This window comes from Drosophila suzukii, chromosome 4, assembly GCF_043229965.1.
Source record: "Drosophila suzukii chromosome 4, CBGP_Dsuzu_IsoJpt1.0, whole genome shotgun sequence".
In the NCBI taxonomy this organism is placed as follows: domain Eukaryota; kingdom Metazoa; phylum Arthropoda; class Insecta; order Diptera; family Drosophilidae; genus Drosophila; species Drosophila suzukii.
This window is the reverse complement of record NC_092083.1, coordinates 1,752,446-1,780,397: the sequence shown is the minus strand read 5'-3', so window position 1 is coordinate 1,780,397 and position 27,952 is coordinate 1,752,446. Positions and strand designations below refer to the sequence as shown.

The 27,952-nt window shown below is 35.8% G+C and overlaps 1 protein-coding gene and 1 long non-coding RNA gene across 8 annotated transcripts; one reads left to right on the top strand and one right to left on the bottom strand.

The window, feature by feature from the left end:
* Positions 1–271: 271 nt before the first annotated feature.
* On the bottom strand, positions 272–24,780 carry NfI (Nuclear factor I). 7 transcript variants are annotated; one of them, XR_005014012.3, is made up of 10 exons: positions 24,675–24,780; positions 23,256–23,312; positions 20,508–20,663; positions 19,856–20,453; positions 15,340–15,522; positions 15,021–15,287; positions 14,173–14,960; positions 3,520–3,715; positions 3,326–3,459; positions 272–1,898 (listed from the first exon to the last, which is right to left on the bottom strand). XR_005014012.3 is itself a non-coding variant. In XM_070997187.1 (9 exons), coding segments are annotated over exons 1-9 (2,346 nt in total). In that variant the 5' UTR covers positions 24,774–24,780; the 3' UTR covers positions 272–3,469. The 7 variants fall into 7 exon arrangements, 5 of the variants coding, with proteins under 5 accessions (XP_070853288.1, XP_036669789.1, XP_036669852.1 ...); XM_070997187.1 differs by having other exon boundaries at positions 272–3,471; XM_036813894.3 differs by having other exon boundaries at positions 272–3,459.
* Positions 24,781–24,896: 116 nt separating this feature from the next.
* Positions 24,897–25,987, top strand: LOC118877206 (uncharacterized). The gene is made up of 2 exons (XR_005014138.3): positions 24,897–25,257; positions 25,314–25,987. It is a non-coding gene; the product is annotated as an uncharacterized lncRNA (long non-coding RNA).
* Positions 25,988–27,952: the final 1,965 nt, after the last annotated feature.

Sequence of the window (27,952 nt, the reverse complement as noted above, 5' to 3'; positions counted from 1 at the left end):
TGCAAGCAGCAAAGCGAGATTGCAATGCGCCACCACCTGCGATTTCAATATATGGTTACGTGGGTGGGACATTTTGTTGGATCAATCGATAGGACCAATACATATCAGCAAAAATTGTATCTAGCAGGAAAACTGTGGGCGCCACAGACTTATGCGGTTTGTGGGCGTTAGAGTGGGCGTGGCATATTCGCGGCGTTCATAGAAGGCAAGTCCAAGGACATCTCAAATGCTAGATATGACACTTATAATATGTTATATTAAAAAAAGACAATTTGAACAATGATTTTAATGCTAATCTTTATTTTTTGCTTTAACAAAATATTCTCTTAATTTATTACCAAGTCTCCTTTTGTTTACAGTCTATTTTAGTAGTGTGTATATATTAGAATTGCAATACAGTTAGTAATTATTTATATTAAGCACTTTCATATTTACCTAAATTACAAACAGCGTAAGATCATATTCACAGCCAATTCTTAAAAATATTTAAAGTATTGCTTAGTTTTTGCACATGCCCTTTACCATCCACTTATGATTATTATTGTACTAATATTTTACAGACATCAAAATATTCTGATTTTGTCGGTAATTTCATATTAAAATAATCATTATTATAGGCAAGCATATAAATTTATGAGTTTCTTTTACACTGCGTTTTCAAATCACATTTTTGAACTTGGAAAGTCCAAATTCAAAGATACTTTAGTTTTGAGACCAAAATTTTGTTGAAATAGATGCCCACTCAGTGTGACCAAAGCTGAGTGAACACGACCCCATTGCTGTCTTTTTACAAGCCGAACGAACATATAAAAAAAGTTTTCACATTATGAACTTGCCTTAAATTCTATAAACAACTACTCTTCGGTAAATAAGTAAATTTTTTTTAGTCTGATTGAAAATTCGATTTCTCAAAATAAGAAAATGTGAAAATAAGAATTGCTGTACTATTTTTAAAAGATTTTTAAAAATTTGATTTACAAAATGTATTTCTTAGCACAACCAGGAAACACGTGTTTTCTTATTTCACGAATACTAACTCAAAAATAAATTTGTAGGAAGATTATAAATGTGATTTAATTAAATGTGTTCGATTTGTAAAGGAAAGACAAATATGTGTGTGTTTATTCTAATTAAAATCGAACAATTTCATACATGTCAATTGGGCTTGTTCCCGTTTTTACAATCGAATAATTTACAAAAAATTGATTTTCTCAATTTTGCTATAAAATAAAAATGTTTTACGTATTAGCTTTAAAACTAATTTAAAATAATTATAATTAATTTATAATAATAATAATAAATAATTTAAAACCATATTCGAAATAAATAATCGAAAGTGAGAACATTTTTACTCTTTTACAAAAAAAATCTTAGGCACTTATAATAATTATATTATTACATTGTCTTTACTTCTCATTTGCTTTTTTATTTTTTATAAATAATATAACATTTTTTATAAGCGATTATTTAGTTTAAATTTAACTTATGCATTAGGTATATGAAATTTGAAGTATTTTCGAATTTCCTACTATAATTTTCAACATACCTACTTTCTGAGTTAAAGCAATACTTATAATTACTGAATTATTTTAGCAGTTTTCTTCTCCAATTCATATCTAAACCTAACCATGTATAGAGATGGTTCAATTAGTCCTACTATTGTCATAACATTGGCTCCTTGTATACCCTTAATTTTCGATAATGTATTCCAAAATTAAGCATCAAATCCAAAAGTTACAAAATAATTTCGTGTTGTAACTTTCAAGTGGACCTTAAAGTAAAATAACTTAATATTAAATATTTGCAGTACGACTTCCGTCCAGTTATTAAGATGCGTTATTCTTCCAGTTGTACAAAATTTTAAGGATTTTATCCTATTTTCATAAAATTTTAGAAATCTGGAATTCAAAATAACAAAGATCCCCTTTTTTCAGTACGTTACAAGCAAATCCTTCTTTTCTTCTTAATTTAAGGTTTTAAAAGCCACATAGATGGCTTTGCTACTACCTAGAGTCCTGCAATAGTTATATTCAATTTATTTTAATATCTCACAAAAACATAAATTCATCCAAATATAGTAACAAATTCAAAACTCATTAAGGCATTAAAACTTTATATACTGTTCAATAATATCTAGTTATAAATCTAATAGTTGAAAAGTAAAATAGATTACATTTTTGGAATTTAATACAGAGTGTTGTGAAGTCAAAATTTGTTTTTAAATTTTCGTTTACTAGTAAAACTTTTTTAACTCAACCTTCATTCTCGCCTATTTCGAATAAATCAAGCTCATTTCTCAATATTTAAAAATTATTAGTATACCCTTGCAGTGGGAAACATTATTTCAGTCAAACGTTTGCATTGCAGTGATGGAAACGTTTCGAGGTTTCCAAATCCGTAACAACAGAGGATTCGACTCTTTCTATCGATCCGTCCGTATCTGCGCAAACAGTCTTTTAGGTTTAAAGCTATATGAATTGTCTTGTTCCAGTTTGCGACCTATACATGTAGGTCGCAACGCGTCGAATCAGACAACTACGTCATATCGGAATATTTATGTCGGAAAAGAGGTTTTCATATTTAATATTTATAAATATATTGCATGTAATTTAGCATTTAGTATTTCTATATATTTTTAGTAATACGTTCTTAATTTGAACAAAGTAAGCATGGCATGGTTGTATCTGCAAGGGTTATAGTATAAACTTCGTCTTGCCGAAGTTAGCTTATAATACAATACAAAACTAATGTTTTATTTTATTGTGCAACTATTCCAAATAAATTAATGAGTTCATTTACATTTTTCCGTTATGCCTGTCTTTAATAATATTTTGGACATAGTAACCCAACTTGGCAAGGACACAAAAGTGTCGAACAAACATTAAGTCACTCAGCCTCTATGATTTTATCCATTATATTTAAATCAATCAGAGTAGCTACGGGTACATAAACCAACTGGCTTTAAAAGAGCGTTCAAAGGATACTTCAAGTGCACTCGTGAATATTGTTTTTATACTTTTCATATTTTATATGTTTTAAAAATTATTTTTAAACAGAAAAACTAAAAGAGATTCTCTACTTTATTTGACTTTGTGAATCGACTACACCGATTAGAGCTTTTATTATATTTAGTTCTTATTTACTTTTCTCTATTTTTTACGGGTATAAATGAATTCGATTATACTGGTCTCATTATACAGTCATTGATTTGCAGTACTTTAAGTAAAACCAAAGCATGTATACAAACAAAGAGTTGTTAGTATAATTATTAACAGCTACAATAAAATTTATGTGCATTTGGTATTTATGTATGTATTTAAGGTACCATTATTTATTGTGGATTCGCTCATAAATGTTTTGGCATGCCCAAGCCGAAGAGTTTAATGGCTTTTATTTAATTGAGCTTAGATCATGACACATAGTCACGACTTGAGTACTCATCTATATAACGTCCAGACGCTGAAATGAGTTCTAAATTAAATTCAACATTAGTCACGCCGAACGTAATTGAAAACTTACAATCTTCCATTAATATAACCTGGGTATTTTCAATATTTGTACTAGATACAGAATGTGGAATTACGTTATGCTCCTCTTCGTTCCATCTTGTCCTGGTACTTGATCTAGATACAGCCATTGGAGCTGAGTATAGGCTTAAGTCCGTCGGACTTATAACACCTGTCATTGTGGATATGGAGCCGGCATATCCCAATAGCTAAAAATTCAAAAATAATAAATTACTTAAAATAAACTGAATTATTTCTATCTGATTTCTTAGGATATCAAACACTACAAGTCTAGAGGGTCTAAATCTTTTTAAATCTTGTTAAAACAAGAAATGAAGTTAACTTCGTTCGAAGTTTGTATAACCTTGCAGTTATAAGAAATAATCAATGTTAGTTACACCATGTTAAATTTTTAAGGATATTTGCTACCTTTAGTGATATTTGTGTAAAATTAAATTCGTAATAATGAAAAGATAAAATATTCTATATCCCAGAGGAAATGGAAATACTGTCAAAATCAACAAAGCACATAATTTAATGTTGAAATTAAGCGAAACGTTTTGGGCAGGAATACCTTTCTGTACCTCGGAAACCCTTTTTCTTCAGAACTTTTGCAGCACAATTGTTTAAATTAACATGAAACATAAGGGAAGTTTTGGGTCAGGAAAGCAATTTACCATTTAAACATTAAATTAAAAAAAAGTAAACCATAAATTTTTAATATAACTTAAAAATGTTTAGTGTTGTTTTTGTTAAGTTTTATCATCTCCAGCGATAACTTATTTACTCAATATCTAGCCGCTTTACTCGTTACTCGTAGATTAATATGGTATATTGAATTCGGGGAAAAGGATGTGACTAATAGGAGGAAGCGTGTTAGACCCCAAAAAGTGCGAAGGCTGCTATTTAAGTTTCTGGCCAAGTTCACTTCTAGCCATATTAGGACCAACTGGCGTTTTCCTAGAGTGCCGAATGTAAGAAATTTAGAAAGTGTATTTATTTAGTAGATCGTATAATACATTTTCGTCACAAAAGTTGATATCAGAACTTTTTTTTGTTGAAGGTGCGATCGTCACTAGATTTTTACCTTGTTAAGTGATGTTTTTGTTTGATCAAATTTACCTCGACAGAACAACGGAGTTATGCAATCATCTTTCACAACTTTCGAGGTGGATTATTACGACAAGAGTGCATCGATGAACCTTAATCTTTATATGGCGATAAAGCACCATCCTATATCACTGTGAAAACTGGTTTAATGAATTCAATCAGGAAGGCTGTCCAAAAACAGTATTTGTCCTTGACAACATTGATGACGTGCGTGAGCTAATAATCCAGTATCGACATGTGACCTACCGTGAGATAGACACCGTAAAAAATGTTGTACAATTTGACAACCGCTCAATAAAAGACATGTGCAGGAAATTTTTAAAAAATACATTCGCGGTGTTTTAAAACACGTTTTAAGATCGTCACAGGTGACTAATCATGGATCAACGCTTGTGAGCCCAAAACAAAACAGCAATCGACCGTGTGAGTCTTGGAAGACGAGCCAAATCCAAGGAAAGTTTTTCGTGGAAGAAGCCCTTTGAAGAAAACGGTCGCCTGTTTCTTTGGTAAAACTGTTCATGTATCGACTGTACTGAGTGCTACACCACATTTGGTTTGACTAATGTCATCGGAATAATTCAAAAAACGAAAAAAGATGACTGATCATTGCGCGCCAGACCAGCTCTGATTTGACCGGCCAAAACGTCAAATTGACGGGTCATCCGACGTACAGACGTCATTCCCGCGCGGAAAAATGAAAATCGACAATTGGATTGAACGCATTCAAAAGTTTATAAATCTTGCTGAATACTTTGAAAAACAATAAAACCATTTATGATGATAAATATTTGCATTCTCATAATTAGGCCAGAAATATATATATTGTTTACGTCAAAAGTTCGTTTAATTTCAGGAGGCAATGTCGAGCGGCAGTTTTATCCAGATGTCTACATCTCGAGCGCTCGCACTGCTGTCCGCTCTCCCTCCATCTCTCCCCTAAGTCTCAGTTCCGCTCTGGAGCGCTTAAGTTAAGTTAGGCTTAACGAGTTGTTATTTCCAAGTGAACCAATAAACATCTATGCACGTCGCGTAAAAACCCCAAAGTTATTGCGTACCATTCGTTCTTGGGACTTCAGCTATTTTCAGCGGTCAAGCCACCCCGCCTCAACATTTTGGTCCTTCGAGCCGGATTTCAAAAGTCTTTACAATTCCCGCAACGTTATTCCGCTATTCCGCACCACACATATGTACTTATGTACACTGTACATACATACGTATACCGATATTTTCGCCAGAGCTCAGTGGGTCAAGAGCTCACAATAAATGTTCCTTCCAAACAAACAAAATTAAAGTCCTTAATTCTTTACATAAGTCCGACCATCCAATGCAATCCGACAGTGTTACCGTATATATATTTACAAAATTGATTGGTTCCTAAATTCCAACTGGATTCTAGCCCGTTTCCTTACTTCTGAATTAAAATTCCAAATTATTTTACGTCATGGCAACATCAGTAAAATCCGCTTTACCCCGAATTTATGGCCACAGCTGACTGTCTGATCCACTTTGAGGCCACTGTGAACGCTCCAGGTGCTCCTACCCCAACGTTATACGCCTGTAAAATCCGACGAGATCACTTTAATTCCTTGTGGCAAATGGTAAAGGCAGCATGACATATTCTCCGACTGCATTATAGCTGCAGGCGAGAGCGCCGCAGACACGAAATCCATACTAAAGTCCATGTATTACCAAACGTACTCCATCTATGAAATATTTTCCGCGCAGTTGATGGAACAAATCCAAAAAGGCTCCTCCCAAATACCTCAAGCTCCAGTAACTCCGTTCCAAAATTCCACGTCTTATGGCTGTCGGCTCCCTCTTATCGACACAGAGGTTTTCTCTGGCGATTATCTTTGCTGGCCGACTTTCCGGGACCTTTTCACGGCAATATACATAGACAATCCAAGTCTATCGCCAGTTGAAAAATTATTCCACTTAAATCCAAAAACAAGTGGCTCATTCCATAGTTTCAAGATCCCCACTCACCAATGATGGCTTTCGCTCAGCTTGGAATAACCTAAATGAGCATTTCGAAAATAAGCGATTTCAGGTGAACAGACTTTTCAATGTGCAATCCATAGCATAGCAGTCGGGAGCAGCCTTAAAGGAACTTCAACGCTCTTTTCAAGGTTGCTTAACTTTCTTAAAATTTTCCGGTGTTAATATTTAGAATTTGGACCCTATCCTGGTTTATATGTGCTCGACAAAACTACCAAAGCTCTCTCTCTCATTATGGGAGCCATCTATCCAAAATAAAGCCGAAATTCCTACGTGGCTTGAGCTTTATTCCTATTTGACGGAGCGCCATCGAACTCTTGAGGCCGTCGATAGCTTCCGATCTGCCAATTTCCACCACGCCCAGTTCAAAGACACAAATCGAATGGCAGAATTTCCAAAAATAAATTCCTTCAACACAAGGCTAGTTCCGATACCCACGGGCTGCGGTCTGTGTTCAAAGAAGAACCACCCCGTGCGTATATGTCCTCGCTTCCTACAAATGACGGTAGACGATCGCCTAGCCTATATACAAAGGAAGCAGTTTTGCTCCAATTGCTTTGCAAGCAGCCATCAAAACCGGGATTGTACAAGCGCTCACAACTTTCTCACTTGCCAAGATCGGCATCACACATTGCTGTATCGAAACAGCGGTCCTACTACTCCGCCGGTTCCATCCGACCCTCCAAGGCCCTTATCCGCCTCAGTTCCACACACCATTTCGTCCACAAGTGTGGAAAGGGCCACCACACTCCTACAAACGGACGACCGATCTTCACTTCCAACTTATTCCTGAGCCTACCATTTTGAGTTTCTTGCTACGGGTGTCCTCGCAAGGGGAAGGGAGAATGTTTACGTCAAAAGGTCGTTTAATTTCAGGAGGCAGTGTCGAGCGGCAGTTTTATACAGATGTCTACATCTCGCGCGCTCGCACTGCCGTCCGCTCTCCCTCCATCTCTCCCCTAAGTCTCAGCTCCGCTCTGGAGCGCTTAAATTAAGTTAGGCTTAACGAGTTGTTATTTCCAAGTGAACCAATAAACATCTTTGCACGTCGCGTTAAAACCCCAAAGTACACCCGTGTTTTTTGCGTACAATTCGTTCTTAGGACTTCAGCTATTTTCAGCGATCAAGCCATCCCGCCCCAACATACATCAACCCTCGTTTATAAATTTTTAATCAGAATTAGGTTCCATAAATATCATTTTAACTGAAATGTATCGCTCTCGTTAATACATATCAAATGACCACACCCACTCTAACGCCCAGAAACCACCTATAACAGTCCGTATGAAAGTTGGTATCTCGGAAACTATAAATCTAGAAAGTTCGGTTAGGCATGCAAATTCTACAGATTCTTTCGCAGCACAAGTAAAGTGACACTCCCACTAAAAAGCCTACAAACCTTCCCAAACACAAATTTTAACTGAAATATTTTTCGTATATATCCATCGACTTATAAATAACGTGGCTGATAATGGGGTGCCCTATAATTCCTTTGGACGTCTGAACACCGGTGACTCGGACGTTGTTATCCTTTTCTGGTAATGTCGCTTCCATGCGACCTAATAATGCGGAGGAACATGATTCTCGTGGATCAGCCCCACTTCGTTGACTGCGATGTTCGCAGGGCCTGTTTTTCACTTCATTTTGATCTAAAACTCATCTGATGCTAGAGTAAGAAGCCCAATTTCCTGTAGAAGGATTTCCGCCACCATGAGATGAGTCCCAGCGGATCGAAGACGGACGAGGTCAGCGAAAGAATAGTTCGCTTTATGATTCTTTTCGGAGCTGTACTGCAGTTAAGGGAAAATTTAAAAATGTCTGCCCGGTGATTGTCAGACTTAGATCCTTGACGGTCGTATCATTATCGTCCTGATGATTACAGTTCTATTTTGCGAGTGCCATCTTTTCGGAGCTGTATTGCAGTTGAGGGAGAATTTAAAAATGTCTGCCCGGTGATTTTCAGACTTAGATCCTTGACGGTCGTTTCATTAACGTCCTGATGATTAGAGTTCCAATTCGCGAGTTCCATATTGCCGGATTTGAGGATAACGATAACTTCAGTTATAATGTTGTTCAAAAGATCTAGCGAGCTGAGTCAAGTTGCGAATTGCGAGGTACGGCGCCGATACCGTTAATTACATAATAATGAACCTTGAACATCAGTACGAGTGAAAACAAATTCGATTTGTTAGGCACAGGCATTGAACACTATCCTTAGTTTTGTTGCCGTGCTTTTGAGCTTGAGTATGTAGAATAGACGACTCGTGTTTCGGTTTCAGCGACGTTCAATGAAATCTCAATCATGCCGTTTCGAGAAAACTTTAGAACACGTGACAGACAGATTTTTGGAACAGTGACTCGCATTTGGATTGCGCTGTTAATGCCGTAGTGGAAATTTCTTCTATGTCCCATAAGCATTCCAAGTTTAAGGTTATTGAATCCTCTGACGGAAGGAAACTGTGGAGTTCGGTGGCATGGCTCCCTGATACATCTCATCCAAAGATCATATTTTGGAGCATTGGGAACCAACTTGATTTACCCAACGGACAAAGTGGGCAAGAAAGTTTCGGTGCCAACAAGTAGATCAATATGGCCAACAGCCAGCGAAGCATGTCCTGACAGGTTCCATGAAAATATGTCAATTTTTTCCGCCTTATCAAATCCTGACTTAACAACGGTCGACGTACGATGATTGGTGCGAGTGGTAGAACCGCCAATGCTCCGAATATTAATTTATCCCTTGCTTAGGGGAAAGCGACGTTGTTGGGAGGGGCCGTCGTAGTACGTAGTTACACACACAGACCTGCATCAGTATTATGGCTGTAGGCGGAAATAATTTGGTCGTGGTGGTTATCTTGATTCCTGGAAGGACGGGTAGAAGTGATGCATTGTGTAATGCAGCCTTGAGCATATTCTACACATATCAGGATGATCAGTTTTGAGCCCATCCAAGGCCGTTCGTACATAGAGATTTTGTCCAGACATGCTGGACATATCCTATGATCCCTGCCAGAGCAGATACGACACGTTTGCGTAAAACATGTGCGTTAACCTTGCGGTTGTCGCTTTTTGCCGAGGTATTGTTAAGGACTCGAAGTGGGTCAGTAACACTCAATCAAGGTTAAGCAAGCATTAGAAGAGGAAAGTTTTGTCGCTTTGTCAACCAGACTGCCCTGCAAATTGAGTAGAAACGCGATGTTGTATTAAGGCGAAGTAAATCCTTTCTGTAATTTTCCGGGGTGAATTGGAACATTATATCATCTTATAAACTGTCAGAAACGCAACGTCTCGATTGGCGAAATCGATTCCTGATCGTCTACCACTTACGTGAAGTAAGTATTTCTGAGTATTCTCCGGCAAAGATCGGAAGCGCGAGTATCGGTCTTGGTTGCGTGTCCTGAATCAGAGTCATTAAGTTGGGCACGTCGTCCCCAAGTTGATTTTTTACGGTCACCTTTGCAACGTTTATGCTTACGAGTGAATGTGGCATAGCTGACTGGGTACGACGCCATCGGGGTATGCCACCCTATCTACGAATGAGAGTGTGTGTAACGCGTTATTTGAACGGCGAGCTGTGTTACATAGCGACTTCGCGCGGATCGTAACGTGATTCGCGTGCTTATGAAATTCACTTAAAGCGATCAGGTTGATTCAAACACTAATCATTTTTATACCCTTGCAGAGGGTATATTGATTTCAGTCAGAAGTTTGCAACGCAGTGAAGGAGACGTTTCCGACCCCATAAAGTATATATATTCTTGATCAGCATGACTAGACGAGTCGATCTAGCCGTGTCCGTCAGTCCGTCCGTTTCTACGCAATCTAGTCTCTCAGTTTTAAAGCTATCGGGCTGAAACTTTCCCAAAAGTCTTATTTCTTTTGTAAGTAGTATATAAGTCGGAACCAGCCGGATAGGAACACTATATCTTATAGCTCCGATAGGAATAATCAGAAAAAAACTGATATCATTGGTGTTTTTTAACATATAACATCCTAAGCTGGGAAATAACATTTTTTAATTAGTTTTGAATTTCTAATTAAATTTTATCAAAATCGGACGACTATATCATAAAGCAACGATAGGAACGATCGGAAAATTGGTGGGAAAATATTATGAAACAAATTACAGCTTTTTTTAATTAGATCTGAATTTCGAATTTAATTTTATCAATATCGGACGACTGTATCATATAGCTGCCATAGGAACGATCGGAAAATTGGTAGGAAAATAATATGAAATAAATTATAGCTTTGGTGTTTTCTGACATATTATCCTATACTATTGGGGATATTGTTTTTTTAAATTTAATAAATATAACTGCAAGGGTATACAAACTATGGCTTGCCGAAGTTAACTTCCTTTCTTGTTATACCTGTTATAGGGTACAGGGAAGCGTTATAAGGTATATATATACTTCATCAGGATCACTAGTCGAGTCGATAAAGCCATGTCCGTCCGTATGAACGATGAGATCTCGGAAACTATAGAAGCTAAAAAGTTTGGATTTGGCTAGTAGGTTTTTGAGCTTCTTTCGCATCGCAAGTTTAATTCAGCAGGGTGCCACTTTGTGATTGTGAAAAAAAAGTAAATCGGATTTGGTTTTTATTATTAATATTTATCTAAATGACATTAATTTTTGAAATCAGAATATTCATTAGAAGGTTATAAGCCAAAGCTTTTCTGCTTTGAATATGTCTAGCCTCCTCGCACTCGCCCTAGCTGAGTAACGGATATTTGATAGTTGATGGCATCAACTACAGCGTTCTCTCTTGTTTGTTTTTGAATTGGCTACCCACCTCCACGTTGGGCGCAAAATTGTTTAATGTAGCAGGAGGGTTTTCCTGACCCGCAAATGACTGCACGGTCTTGTCTCGTTACCAATCTTTAACTTTTTATTTATTCTTCTTAGAATAGCCTTCGTGGCCATAGTGTTGAATTACGTGGGAGCGTTTATTAGAGCCTTGTCACCAAGCCTTAGAATAATAAACTAATTTTACATGTGTGCTTCAAGCGAAGATCAAACACCACTAACCTGCTAGAATTGACATTATTTGTAATAGGTAGATTTAACAATAAAATACAGACAGACGTTATATAAACAGATTTTAGGAAAGCCTTTGACTCTGTAAACCACTCTCCTCTTTTATTCAAATAAGATCAGCTCAGGTTTCCGAATAATTTGTTAACTTGGATTTTAAATTATTTTAATCGTAGAGCTCAGAGGGTTATGTTCAAAAACGCTGTTTCCAAGATGATCTACGTGACATCTGGAGTGCCCCAGATCAGTCTCCCTTTGCTGTTTACTGTGTTCATAAATAATCTTTTCTCTATCGTAGCTCACTCTCGAGTACTAATGTACGCTGATGATGTTATGCTTTATTTATCATTTAATAATATTGAGTAAACCAGACTGCTTTCAGTCAGATATTAATAGATTCAAAAAATGGTGTCAGTACAACCTTTTGAATTTAAGCTATCTTAAATGCAACGTTATGGGTTACCCTCTTCAGAACATGTCTCTGGGCCGAATATACTCATGTAACGATTTACGTGTTCTCCTGGATCCAAAACTTAAATTTGACTCCCACATAACCTCTACTGTAAATACAGCTATGAGTGTTCTTGGGTTTATAAAGCGTTGGTCTGAAGAATTTAATGATCCATACACTACCAAATTATTATTTACCGCCCTTGTCCGTTTTAGTTTAGATAACTGAAATTCACAGTATCAAGTGCAGATTGGCCGTCTAGAGTCCGTACAGAAACAATTTCATCTTTTTGCCTTAGGTGGTTTAATTTGTTCCTCAACTTCTATCCCTGTATTAAAAACTAAAATCTTAACTTGCTTCAGTCTTATTTTATCTATTTTTTGTCCTGTGTTTATTTTTTCTATGTACCTTTCTCACGAACAGTATTTGCCCGAAATGATCCTTATTTCTTTTATGTTTTGTGTTATTTTTTTTCCTTTGTTATTTACATGCCATTTATAGCTACTAGGTTGGCTGATCAAAGCTAAAAAAAAATAAAGGCACAAAAAAAAATTGCCGGAATGAAAAATGGGCCCTCGCGTAACAAGCACTTGCTTGGTGTCGTTTGTACTGCTCTTAGTGCATCAACGTTCAACAATAATAATAAAAACAAGGAAGAACGATATAGTAGATAACCTCGACTATCAGGTACCCGCTACTCAGCTCATGGGACCAAAGAGAAATGGAGACATGCAAGCAGCAAAGCGAGAATAAAATGCGCCACCTACCGGCGGTAGACAGATTTAAGCGTTATGGGCGTTAGAGTGGGCGTGGCAAAATTTTTTCGGAAACGCTTGCTTCTGCCTGTTACATACTTTCTGACGAGTCTAGTATACCCTGTTACTCAACGAGTAACGGGTATAAAAAGACTTAGTACTAGCCCAACACCAACAATAATTAAGGACCAAAATACGGAACGATTAACTGGAACCCAACTAGGCTTGTCATAAAATTAAAAAAAAAAACCAAAAAAGGAAAATAACTTCGGGAGGACGAAGTTTCTATTCCCTTGCAGGTCGTTCACATGGAAACATAGTATATACAGATTGTTTAAATTTTATTCGAAATTCTGAAGGGTATAACAACAAAATTCGAAAATAATTCGAGGACGCATGCTTGCCGGAAATCCTTTCACAAAACTAGCAATGGTTGCTTTTAACGGCAAAAATTAAAAATGCATTTAATTATATAATAACATGAAAGAACACAAAAGTCGACGGCCTCTACTATTAGATACCCGATTTCAGCTAAAGATAATGCAAGTGGGACGGAGATATGCATGCAGGAAATCGGCATGTAGATAATTGATAATCAGAACAAAGTCTCTTTTAAACCAATTTTAATTTTGCAAAATATTAAAAAATATGTGTGCCAGACATATATTGCTGATATTAACTTGCGCTGCGCATAAACTTCAAGAATTTGTATGCCTTTCTAGCTTTTATAGTTTCCGAGATCTCAGCATTCATACGGACGGACGGGCAGACGAATATGACTGGTTCGACTCGGCTAGTGACCCTGAACAAGAGTACTTTATATGGTCGTAAACGCTGGCTGCTACCTTTTAGATATAATTTTCGACGAATCGAATATACTCGTTTAGTCTACGAGTAACGGGTATAAACATGTGCTGAACAAATCGAATCCATGCGGATAACTAATGAAAAAGGAACACTTTATTCTATGCCAGCTGGACTAGACTTAATGGACGATTGTTTCTGTCATAGATAGATTAATGTGGCCTGTTCAAGAGTTAGTTTATTGAATCTTTAAATATTCCTGCACTGGAGGGAACGTACAAAAATATAATTTATAGGAAAGTTAAAGAGACATTTTAAAACTTTTAAATCAAAATCACTAAGAACCGCTATAGTCGAGTGCCTCGGCTATCAGATACCCCTTACTCTGTTTCAAATTTCAAACAAAATAAAATTCAATGGCATTTCTATTGGTGCGGCACACCCAAAGAAAAATATATGAAAAGATAAAGTTTGCATGTATTAAATGTATATCGAACCTTGTTACTTACCGATGTAGGTTGGGAATGAAAGTGATTAAAATATTCTCTGTTATTAGATGGGGCATACATTTGCGTTGTAATTCTGCTTATGTTTGATCCAGCTGATAAAAGTTTACAACGACCTGGATCAAGATAAGATTGGGGGCTCGCTGACGCCGGTGTGTTGTGCAACGGTTGAGGAGATGCAGTCCCTGTCATATCGTGGTGTGCGACAACATCTGTGCTAACGGGGCTATTGCTATTGTCTAGAGTACTTGAAAGTCTAATATTATCCGGTTCCAAGCCATTTTTTCCCATGCAGTTGTTGTTAAGGTTCGGAGATTGGTTTGTAAGCGACAAAGAAGGAGGTGGTGACTGGACAAGTGTTAAATCACTGCTGCTTCGAATTATAGCTACAGGTCGAGCCATCGGAGGTAGCATCGGCGGAAGCATTGTACTGTGATAATGAGTTGACGGCGATGTCGCCAATTTTGCAGTTCGCAGCTGCTGATGGATTTGAAAATGCGGCGAATGACCTTGTGATACGTGTGAATGCGGGAGTGTATGAGAATGTTGAAATTGATGGTTTTCAACAGCTCCGGTTATTGTTGTCGTGTGACTAGAGTCTTGACATACATATGTGACAAAGTCGGAAATATCTTGAGGTTCCGTTGAATATTTATCGGAAGCAACACGGTTTTGTTCCTCAACGGAAGTTGATTGAGATGGTCGCGGATTGTTGTGCTGAGGGTAATACACAGAATTATTTGGACTGGTGGAAGTCGAATGTAATGATGAGCAATTATGTTGTGTTAAGGCTGTAATTAAATTGTTTTCAAAATCTGATTCAATCAACTTGTTAAATGCCTTTACTATACCTTGGGGGATAGGCCTACTGTTAAGAGACGTATAGCGGTGCAGAGAAATAGTTGAATCTGCTGATGTTTTTTGATCGCCGTTAGAGCTATCAGTGGCTCTTACAATTAGGGAAAAACTACTGTTGCCATTGTCTGATGGAGTACTTGTGATGGGCGGTGAACTGCTTTGATCGATTTTGTTAGCATCTTGGGTATCACCGTTTGTGCCTTCTGTACGTAACAACGGACTTTGCGATAAATGCATACTCCTCTGATCTATAAAGTCAACTGATCAAAGAGTTCGTAAGATATTCAAAAATATTCGGATATGTATACGTACTACTATAACCCAGTGGAATCGGATTAGTCACAATTGCTCCAGACTGAACCAGACTCTGGGCGGCAGAAATTGAAGATTCAGGGTTAATTTGATATGTACTGCACTCATACGCAGCTCCAACATTCTCCCTCTTAATAAGGTTAGAGTTCAGGTTACTATCGTGGACTTCATCTAAAATTAAATCTAATAAAATCGGTCATTAAATTATTTTTACCTTATATTTGCTCGTGCAAATACTTAAAGAAAGGGAATTTCAGAAACGGATCAGATTGTAAGCATACATTTACATAAGCAAAATAATAAAGCTGATTGTTAAGTTTATATATTTGGTTATTATTATGCTCTTTTCACTTGTATTATAACTGTAGTTAGAAACATTATCACATCCAAGTACCCCAGTCCTAAACTTTCTTGATCACCATTTCGTAGACAGTATAGCCGATAAACATTTAAAAATTAATATATTCGATTGTATTTATCTTTCAACTTCGTATTTGTGGCTTTTATTTGAATCCAGCATTTTAAAACAAAAATGAAATTTTTAAATAGATTTAAATTGTGTTAATATAGACGTATATAAGTATTTCTGCATACTTAATTGTTGATACTAACGTGTAAAATTTGTGAAATCGTTGTTTGAAAAAATTACAACACTTAATGTTTCAAATAAAGATATCTTTCAGAGCTTGTACTCAATTTTATTAATGTGAATGTCAATAAATTGTTCAGATGCCCTTCTACACATTTTCTATTAAGGTATCATCATATATTAAGTCGATCACAATTTATGGTCATTTAAGTAATCCGGTCACCTCTATTCGCCAAAAATTGTATGTGGTGAATAGTATTTAAAAAATACAAGGAAAAATATGAGCACCATAGTATTTTACATGCCTTTATTTTTCCGAATAATAACCACTATTTATTGACATGCACATCAATAAAAATGAGTGGAAGCTCTCGAAGACATTTTTTTACAAAACATTAAGTGTTTCTTTTAAACCGCGATTTCACAAGTACCCCAAGTTAGGGCCAGAAACTAAGTATGCAGGTATGGTTATAAACCACGTATATATTAACATAATGCCCACAGGCCTGCACCTTTTAGAAAAGTAAATTTCGTTGTTCAGTGTATTGAAAGCAATGATTCTTGTACTCTAAATACTATTTTAAATATTTAAACAACTTTATTTGGCACGCCGAAGTTTCTATATCATTGCAAGTCGTTCCCGTGAGAGCATGGTAAGTACAAAGCTTTCTCATTTTTAGAAATCTAACAAGGAAGAACGCTATAGTCGAGTACCTCGACTATCAGATACTTGTTACTCAGCTAACAGGACCAAAGGCAAATAGAGATATGCAAGCATCAAAGCGAGATTGAAATGCGCCACCTACCCGTGATCTCAATATGAGGAAATGTAGGCGATAGACAGATTTAAGCGTTATGCGCGTTAGAGTGGGCGTGGAAAACTTTTTTTGGGTCAATCGATAGGTATTGATGAGAACAATACATTTCAGTTAACATTTTTATTCTAGCATCAAAGCTGTAAGAGCCACAGTTTTAGGCGGTTTGTGGGCGTTAGAGCGGGCGTGGCACATTTCTGAAACAAACATGCGCTGCGCAGAAATCTCTGGAATCTGCATGCCTAATCCCAGTATTGCAGCTCGTAAAGTTTCCGAGACCTCAGCGTTCATACGGACAGACGGACATGGCTAGATCGACTCGGCTAGTAATCCTGATCAAGAATAAATATAGTTTATGGGGTCGGAAACGCTTCCTTCTGCCTGTTACATACTTTCCGACCAATCAAATAAAACCTTTAACTCTACGAGTAACGGGTATAAAAACTAATTACAACAATTTTAAGATAATGTTCCATTTCAATTTACTTCCGTGTGTGCTTACCGTAATCGAAATATAAAGGTCTATATATTATTTTGACATTGACAATCCCATCGTTCCTATGGCAGCTATATGATAAAGTCGACAGATTTTGTATACCCTGGGTATAATGACTTCAGTCCGAAGTTTGCAACGCAGTGAAGGAGACGTTTCCGACCCCATAAAGTATATATATTCTTGATCAGCATTACTAGACGAGTCGATCTAACCATGTCCGGCTGTCCGTCTGAAAACTTTCCCAAAAGTCTTCTTTCTTTTGCAGGTAGTATATAAGTCGGAACCAGACGGATCGTACAACTATATCTTTTTTAATTATATCTTTGGTGTGTTTTAACATATAACCTCCTAAGCTTGGCAATAACATTTTTTAATTAGTATTGAATTTCGAATTAAATTTTATCAAAATCGGACGACTATATCATATAGCTGCCATAGGAACGATCGGAAAATTGGTGGGAAAATAATATGAAACAAATTATAGCTTCGGTGTTTTTTGACATATTATCTTATACTATTGGAAATATCATTTTTTGTATTTTTAAATTTAATAATTATAACTGCAAGGGTATACAAACTTCGGCTTGCCGAAGTTAACTTCCTTTCTTGTTTAACATATAACCTCATACGCTTGGAAATAACATTTTTTAATTAGTTCTGAATTTCGACTATATCAAAGAGCTGCCATAGGAACGATCGGAAAATTGGTCGGAAAATAATATGAAACAAATCATAGCTTCTGTGTTTTTATACCCTTGCAGAGGGTATTATGATTTCAGTCAGAAGTTTGCAACGCAGTGAAGGAGACGTTTCCGACGCCATAAAGTATATATATTCTTGATCAGCATCACTAGACGAGTCGATCTAGCCATGTTCGTCTGGTCGTCTGTCCGTCCGTTTCTACGCAAGCTAGTCTTGCAGTATTAAAGCTATCGGTCTGAAACTTTCCGAAAAGTTTTCTTTCTTTTGCAGGTAGTATATAAGGCGGAACCAGCCGGATCGGACAACTATACCTTATAGCTCCCATAGGAATAAGCAAAAAAATAATTTTAAGAAATTATATCTTTGTTGTTTCTTAACAAATAACCTCATACGCTTGGAAATAACATTTTTTAATAAGTTCTGAATTTCGAATTTAATTTTATCAAAATCGGACGACCATATCATATAGCTGCCATAGGAACGATCGGAAAATTTGTGGGAAAATAATGTGAATCAAATTATAGCTTCGGTGTTTTTGACATATTATCTTATAATATTGGGAATATTTTTTTCTACTTTTAAATTTAATAATTATAACTGCACGGGTATACGAACTTCGGCTTGGCGAAGTTAACTTCCTCTCTTGTTTGACATATTATCTTATACTATTGTGAATATCATTTTTTGTATTTTTAATAATTTCGAATTAAATTTAATAATTATAACAGCAAGGGTATACAAATTTCGGATTGCCGAAGTTAACTTCCTGTCTTATTTTAATTTTATTCGAAATTTTGAAATAATAAAAGAATGATGTTGCCAAAAGTAGAAGTTAATGAGTCAAAAAACGCCGAAGTTATAATTTTTTAGATTATTTTTAAAATCTTTTTTTTGATTGTTCCTATGGAAGTTATAGAATATAGTTGTCAGATCCGGCTCGTTCAGACTTATATACTACCTGCAAAAGAAATAAGACTTTTGGGAAGGTTTCAGCCCGATAGCTTTAAAACTAGTTTGCGTAGAAACGGACGGACAGACGGACATGGCTAGATCGACTCGTCTAGTTTAATATATGTACTTTATGGGGTCGGAAACGTCTCCTTCACTGCGTTGCAAACTTCTGACTGACCCTCTGCAAGGGTATACAAAAAGTTTGGTACCTGAAATGTTCGATGTCTAACTACACCTACCTAGAAAAACGGATTATTTAGTCGACTTGGCCTTGGAAATATCTATGAAATAACGGAATTTCATTCTTTTAATATTTCAAAACATTTAATAATAATTAAAACAAGAAAGCAATACATTTTTTTGATCATTCTCAGGAGGAGTCGTTTCCGACCCCATAAAGTGTATATGTTCTTGATCACATCACAAGTCTAGTCGATCAAGTCATGTCCGTCCGTTTCTACGCAAACTTGTCTCTCAGTTTTAAAGCCATCGGGATGAAACCTTCCCAAAAGTCTTACTTAGAAATAACAAAATACAGTTTTTTTAATGTTAAAAAATTGTAACTTAGATGTTTTGTGAAATATTAAGTTCTACTCTAGGGGTTGTCATTCCTTAATTATTTTAGGATTTCGAATAAATTTAAAAAAACCGGATGACTTTATCATGTAGCTGACACCAGAACGTTCGGATAATTAATGTCAAAATAATAAATGTATTTCGTTATATTTCATTTTCGGTAAACATAGACGGTAGTAAATTAAAATGAAACCTTATCTAAAAATTTTCGTAATTAGTTTATAGTTTTTTAAAAATTGGAAAGCTCTGTACATATGAATATAGTATAGGTATAGAAGCTTCGGCTTGCCAAAGTTAGCTTCCTTTCTTGTTTTATTTTTTTGTAAGCTACTAGTATGTGATTACTTACATAATCTGGTTTAAATTATAGATAAAAACCAATAGTACCTTTGGATAAGTTCCACAGTTCTTGGGATGAAAACACTCCGGTCGCTAAAATAATATCATTACAAACTACTCCATTATATGGATTTTGTCTAACGTTCTCATTCTTCATGTCAACGACCTCTTCTTTTCTGTCGGGATCAATATTTCGATTATATATAGCCAAGTGTGGCGATCTTACTCCCGGAGTAGTTGAAAAAGTTGAATTTGTGTTGGAAACTGAATTATGAGTGTTTATAAAGTTGGCCAAGTACAAGTCCAATTCTCGAACAGAAACATTTATATGGTACGGATTTACACATAATCCTGGATGTAAGCATTCCGGATTTTTTTCCAACCGCTCACCATCAGTACTTTCTAAGGGAATCGCTTTGAACAGTATAACCATGACCAAATCAAGCCGCCATACTTTGTCAGCCTGTCGTAAGCAGTCTATGCGTCTCATTTTTCCTTTTTGATCAGGATTTGAGAGAACGCATATAGATTTTCGTTTTCCGATTATAGATTGAACAAAATCCTCTCTACTTTCTTGCGTAATGTCTTTTCTGAGTTTTCCAAGAAGACGGGAAGCCCACTTTTGCTTAACCTCTGTTTTTTCATTCTTGAAGAAAAACGTTATAATTAAATAGTTTCAAAAAATTGCTTGAATAAATACCTGCAGTTCATCCTTACAATGTCTTTCCTCTTCCAAAGACATACGTTTTTCGTGCTTCTTATAATACTTTCGTTTAGCGGCTTGCAAATTAAACCAAGAGTAGGAAAATGATTTGACGTAGGGTAAGAGTGCCTCAATAAAAGGGTGAAATTCATCCTATATGTAAAAAAGATATTTAATTAGTCACTGTTCCTAATGATTATCTTATGTTCAGGTGCATAAAACTAATAGAAAATTGTGTTTAAAAATAATCGAAGTCAGGCTTTAACAAACATACTCGTAGACTTAAAAACTGGTAGGCCCGTAATATATATATTGTAATATACTTGAATGCTGCACATTGTTTTGTTACTTTTTTATACATTGAGAAAACTAGAAAACAAAAAGTCTAATAACTTTTTAATGGATGGTACGATCTGAACAATTTTATTTTATTTTTATCAATAAGTCACATTTACACTTTTATAAAGTATTAATAAATTTGAGCGTTAGGCAGGTTTTAACGTTATGGGCGTTAGAGTGTGCGTGAAACTCTGTTGAAATAAGCTTGCGTTGCGCAAGAATCTCCAGAATCTGCCTGCAAAGCTTTCTATTGTTTATAGTTTCCGAGATCTCATGGCTAGTTCGACTCGGATAGGTGTCCTGATCAAGAATATATATACTTTATAAGGTCGGAAAGGCTTTCTTCTACCTGTTAAACACCTTCCGACGAATCTAATATACCCTTTTACTCTGCGAGTATGTGGTAAAAATATATTTGTTTGCAATCATTTTGTAACATTAGTTATAATCATTTAAAAATATTTAATTCTATATTTAATACTGTTGAGCACGGAAATACTGAAATCAAAACTGCCGATACCGTTTTTTTCCTGGTGTATTAAAGATAGAAGAGATAATATATTTTCTGTTAAATGTCTTCTGCATACGTTCACGCGAGCTGGAAGTCAAGTGAAACAGACACCTTCTTAATATATTATTTTATAATTTGTATACCCTTATTATTTCAATAAAATGTTTTAAACGCTGTGATGGAGACTATTCGACCCTACGAAGTATAGTTATTCTTGACCAGCATCACGAGACCAGTCAATCTAACCATGTTCGTCTGTCCGTCCGTCTTTCCGTTTCTACGCATACTAGTATCTCCGCTTAAATCAGGATGAAATTTTCCCAAAAGTCTTCCTTCTATATAGTACAGTATAAACGAGCTGGATCAGACTTATAACTTATAACTCCGAATGTTTGGGAAAGTAACTTCTTCAACTCTGAGATACAGCTCTTTTTTACGATTTGAGAATTACGAATAAAATTGTTAAAAATACTATTGGACCCATAAAATTCAAAAATTCGTTGCTTCTGATATATTTTTATCTAGTCGGGGGGGTTGCTATCAGAACAATCGGAAAATTATTGAAAAAAAAATTGTGGATTAATTATAGGGGTTTAGCATTAATTTAAGACTTCAGAATTTCAATTTTTTTATTTTAAATTTGACAACTGTATCATTTATCTGTGTTAGGAATTATCGAAATTTTAATATGAAAATCTTTCGAATATACGGTTTCTGTAATATACATAAGATTTTAATTAGATGATATGGTTGCTGCAAGGGTATATATTATACCTTATATTTATAAAACCCCTATACTACTAATTAGTATTTTTATCAGTTTTCATGGTGTAGTGCACTATGAATTCCTTCCACCCGGTTAAACTGTTAATAAGAAATATTATTTGAGAGTTGTTCGTCGTTTGCGTGAAGCAATTCGTCTAGAAAGACCAGAATTATGGGCAACAGCAACTTGGTTTTTGGTTTTTTTTTGGTAACACGATCAGGTGCATTGGCTCACATTCACTCGTTCTTCGTGACCATTTCGCCAAAACTTCGACGCATATCATTCCTCAACCACCGTATTCGCCAGATATTGCTCAGTCAAAAGACCACTCCGGGGAACGCGTTTTAAGTCGACTGAGGAGATTAATAAAATTGAGGAAGGTGCTGATGGCTATACGTAAAAGAACTATCTGGCATGTTTGAGGATTGAAAAAATCGTTGGCATAAATGTATTTTAACGGGAGGCGATTACTTAAGGGTGGTGAAATTGATTTAGAAGAATAAATTAAGATTTTCCATTTTACAAACAACAGACTTTTTTTGCGTGTAGAACCCTACCACCAGCTCACAGCCCACAAGCAACGAGCACTTAGTCCTCCACGGTCTCCGTTTCCGATATTGACCCGTTGTGAGCTTCTACAGCGCTAAATACAGTTACAACACCAATTGTAAGTACGAGTGCCAATATCGGCAATAATTAAATTATTACATTATCAAGATGCAATTTATTGATATAAAATGAGCAAGCTAAATAACCACAAACATTGATACATTTTGAATTAAATAAATTTTTAAGTATGTATATATCAAGCATCGGTGTTTAACTAAATTTATACTTTGTTATTTATTACGCATGAGAAAAGTGTGCATTCAACATTTCGATTCCTGATCATCCAGATTAATTTTCATACCTGACGACAATGTTAGTAATATCCGAATTGCGTCATTTATAGTTTTAACTTTTACAAGCAAATTATATTACCAACTATTTGTTTAAGCAACGACGTAATATTTTCGTAAATAATTTGAAAAGGTACGAAGCTTTACCTGTCCCGATGATGATGTTTGCAAATAAGAAGAAACGTCCGTCTCGATCATACAGCCTCTTAAAGTATCTGGTATAAACATACCTTAGGTAATGTTTTATTCATCGAATTTATTGACCCGTAGAATCCATCGAAAGTGATCTAAGAAAATAACAAAATTAAAAACATATTTAAGGTTTGTAAAGTAATTCTTAAAAAGCAACAAAAGTAGCGCGATTCATTCACTATTCCAGCGATATACCGTGGTATGTGGTGGTGCTTATCGCTTTACGAAAAACTATGTTTATTGGCACCTTCTGGATGAGATAATCCAATTAAAAGTGGTTACCAAAAAAAAATTACAACTTTCTGATGCCTTTTATAATAAACAATTAAAGATGTCAAACAAACTTGCCAGAACATAGCTATTGTCAAAAGCGCGTTTGCGAAATATAAGTAGTAACTCTCAACGAAATAGGAAATTTGTTTTTTATATGTTTTGATTTTTTTTTACGCTTTCCATAAGCTTGACATGATTCGACTGCGAAAATATGTAAAATAATAAATTACTTCTTACAGCCTTTGGCATGAATGGTCTGGATATTTAAAATTGGTTTGAGGGCCATCAGGAATTCTGTTTTTGGGGAAACATGGGACTGAATTCAATCCAACAGTCACAGAAATTAAAAATAACTTTTGTAAAAATAATAGTTTTTCTAAAAAGCAGTGTTTTTTTTAAATCTTTCTCAAATTAAATTTAAATCATGATAAATGATTTAGGACGATATACAGAATAATTTTTAGTTTTTCGACCGCTTTTAACTAGAGTTTTTGGATATAGTTGTCCGATGCGGGCCGATCCGGCTTATATATTGCCTGCAATATAAACTGGACTTTCGAGAAAGTTTTATGCACATAGATTAAAGCCAGAGAGACTAGAAACTGACGGCCAGGCAGACGGACATGGCAAGATCGATTCATCTAGTGCTGTTGATCAAGGGTCGGAAATATCCGGGTTACTGCCCTGAAAGCATCTGACTACAATTAAAAAACCCTTGGCAAAGGAAAAAAAATTGTTTTACAAATACAGGGATCAAAGAAATTCAAAAAGCTATTTACAAAATGTTTGTGCCTGCCCAAATTGTTTTATTTTACCAGAAAAACATTACACAATCGAAACTTTTAAATGCCCAATGATAATAAGCTGTATGCTTTTATCTTAGAATTTTATTGATTGTAACATAACAACAAATATGTCCCCTTTCCGAAAACTATAAAAACGAGGTTTCCATTTTGTAAAACACACAAATTTTAAATGCACATACATGTATATCTAGACAAGTCGTAACACAGTGAAGAATGACAGAATAGCTGTGTTATGCAAAACGAGTACCTATAGACTAAATTTAAAATTGGCAAATCACAGATGACTGCGTGGATTTGTGTTTTCGTCAACTGTTAGACTCTTTGAGAGACACATATATGTACACGAATCCAAATTAATCAACAAATACATAAGCGTACCAAAGGGCCCGAACCAACAAATCGTTCTAAAAATGGATACTCCTGCTCTGAGCAAACTGGAACTAAATGAGAGAGCTCATTGAAATTCCTAATGCGCATGTGACAAGCAACTACAGTATAAATTCAACGTGAAAGAATCTCGCATTCATCTGTGATTTTAAGAAGGAGTTGTAAAAGTTTAAGGAACTCCAGCCACAATTTTGATATTAAATAGTTTGCTAGTTTGGATGACCTAGTCTGTATTACTTGTGTATAAATAATGGTTTAAAATAGTGGTATTAGATACAGAAAGCTTTGGTTTAAGTCCGTGCTGATTTTACCGAAAAAGCTCATTTACGGTTAGAACGCAATGTTTTCATTCTTTCCAACTTAAAGCCTAGTACTCACACTGACGAAAACCGCGAGCTAAAAATAGGAGGGAGCGAGATGCAAATACGCGGCTAACGCTTTTCGTTGGGTCTGTTTTTCAGCGCGGTACTCTAATGAGCTAAGGAAATACTAGAAAAAATACCACATTTAGCAGCCCAAAGAATAAGAAATTTAATCTTTGGCAGTGTTCGTGCAAAAGCGGTAAAGAAAGAAAGTAAGTTCGGGCCAGAAGAATTCTGTTTCGGTGTACTGATAGAGGTAACTTTTTAGCCGAACCACCAGTAACACGATCTCCGACGAGCTCGCTATTGGGGAAACACAGGACTTAACCACCATCAGCTAGCTACTTGGCAGCTAAAGCGGATATGGAGAACGCGCTGGCTTCTACAGGATGGACGAAAAAAGGACGCCCGCTAGGGTTGGGAAGAGCCATTACCAGCCATTGCCAGGATGCACGGGAACGACCCCGTTCCCAATTTGGCTCCTACTTCCTTAAGGTCCACTATGCCTATTGGGACTTGGAGCTGGACTGCATAAGGCGCGGGAAAGATATCGAAGCATCCGTGGAACGAGCAAGAAGCTTTAAACTACTTCTTTACATAAGAAAAAACATTCGTTAAGCATTCCATTTATGTTAATTTAAATTTCATTGTTGTGCACCAGCAGACTCTTATTTTTTAAATTGCTCCAATTTATTTGTTTTCCGTTTGTTAACAAAACCAGCTGCTTGACAGTAAGATCATGTTACGTGCATTGCGGGTGAACTTTAAAACTTCGATCACACCACACAGAATACGATTTTTCGACTAGTGGAACTCTTACTGGTGAAACTCTTACTAATGAAACTCTTACTGTACTCTTACTACTAGGCTTAACAGAATACACTTTTTGTATTCATTAAAGTTGTAGAACAGGTAATAATAAGCCCGCCAGAATTTCCTTTATTTGTTGTACGGCTGGGCAGCATATCAATAAACAAAGCGTTTCTAAGCATAATTTGCCGCGACACCTGTTCATCAGCTTTGGTATTTGCTGTGATTTTTGTCTTTAAAAAACACAACTTGTATTCGTCTTTTTGGTTATGTGTACAGGACTGGTTAACAAACTTTATTACGCTTTTCACAATTAAATAGTTACAACGCCTAAGAGGAGGCTACAATACGCGCGCCGAAACACTAATATGTCTGATCTTTTCGCGCGGGAATGCACATATATTGCTAACCCCCCTCTTTTACGTTGCTCCTTTGTATCTAAAGTCTAAAAACAATCTAAAACAAAGTTTAAAAGTTTCTTTCCGAATCAGAACGACAAAAAATCGTAAGCTTAAGAAATGTTCAATTTTTTCGAAAGTATTGGGGTCACAAAATTGTAATTTCCAGAATTTGTATACCCTTGCAGAGGGTATTATGACTTCAGGCAGAAGTTTGCAACGCAGTGAAGGAGACGTTTCCAACCCCATAAAGTATATATATTCTTGATCAGCATCACTAGACGAGTCGATCTAGCCTTGTCCGTCTGTCCGTCGGTTTCTATGCAAACTAGTCTCTCAGTTTTAAAGCTATCGGGCTGAAACTTTCTCAAAAGTCTTCTTTCTTTTGCAGAATCGGACATCTAAATGTTATAGCTCCCATAGGAATAATCGGAAAAAAAATTTAAGAAATTATTTCTTTGGTGTTTTTAACATACAAACTCCTACGCTTGGAAATAACATTTTAATGAAATTCTGAATAGTATAAGATAATATGTCAAAAAACACCGAAGCTATAATTTGTTTCGTATTATTGTTCCACCAATTTTCTGATCGTTCCTATGGCAGCTATATGATATAGTCGTCCGATTATGATAAAATTAAATTCGAAATTCAGAACTAATTAAAAAATGTTATTTCCAAGCGTATATGTTAAAAAAACACCGAAGCTATAATTTGTTTCATATTATTTTCCCACCAATTTTCCGATCGTTCCTATGGCACCTATGATAGTCTTCCGATTTTTCTAAAATTTAATTCGAAATTCAAAACTAATTAAAAAAGGTTACTTCCAAGCTTAGGAGGTTATATTTCAAAAAACACCAAAGATATATTTTTTTAAAATATTTTTTTCCGATTATTCCTATGGGAGCTGTAAGATATAGTGGTCCGATCCGGCTGGTTCCGACTTATGTACTACCTTCCATAGAACTAAGTCTTTAGGGAAGGTTATATACCGATGGCTTTGAAACTGAGAAACTAATTTGCATAGAAACGGACAGACGGACATGGCTAGATCGACTCGTCTAGTGATGCTGATCAAGAATATATATACATTATGGCTTCGGAAACGTCTCCTTCACTGCGTTGCAAACTTCTGACTGAAATCATAATACCCTCTGCAAGGGTATAAAAATATCAGCCAGACCACAATATGTTGTGGGTTAATTCTGATACGTATAAAATGGCTGTGATGGTTTGGTTTATCGTGACCAAGTTATCAAGGATGTGTAGCAAACTAAATCAGTTCCTTCGGTTTCTTTTTTACTTTTTTGGGTATCACTGGCCGAGCTCAGCAGAAGAAAATGATAACTGTTTACTGATGGATCAGTTATCAGTGATACAGTTTGTTTTGCTCAACGCTCATGATACATAATGACGACGAAAATTTAAAATATTTTACACGAAAAACTCTACTATGAAATTTAGATTATGTGCGTTCAGCAAACTATCGTATGAATTCCATAAGTGATCACTTATCACATTGTTCTGCTGAGCGCGGCCACTATCTTGTTGTTATTTTATCTGAAAACCCATTAACCAAGTATTATAGGAATACGCATTGTTACTGACTCTTATTGAATGCTTTATTTGCTGCTATGAATAAATTATTTTAATAATATTTTAACAGGTATATAACAAATATGTAATTTCAAGGTGG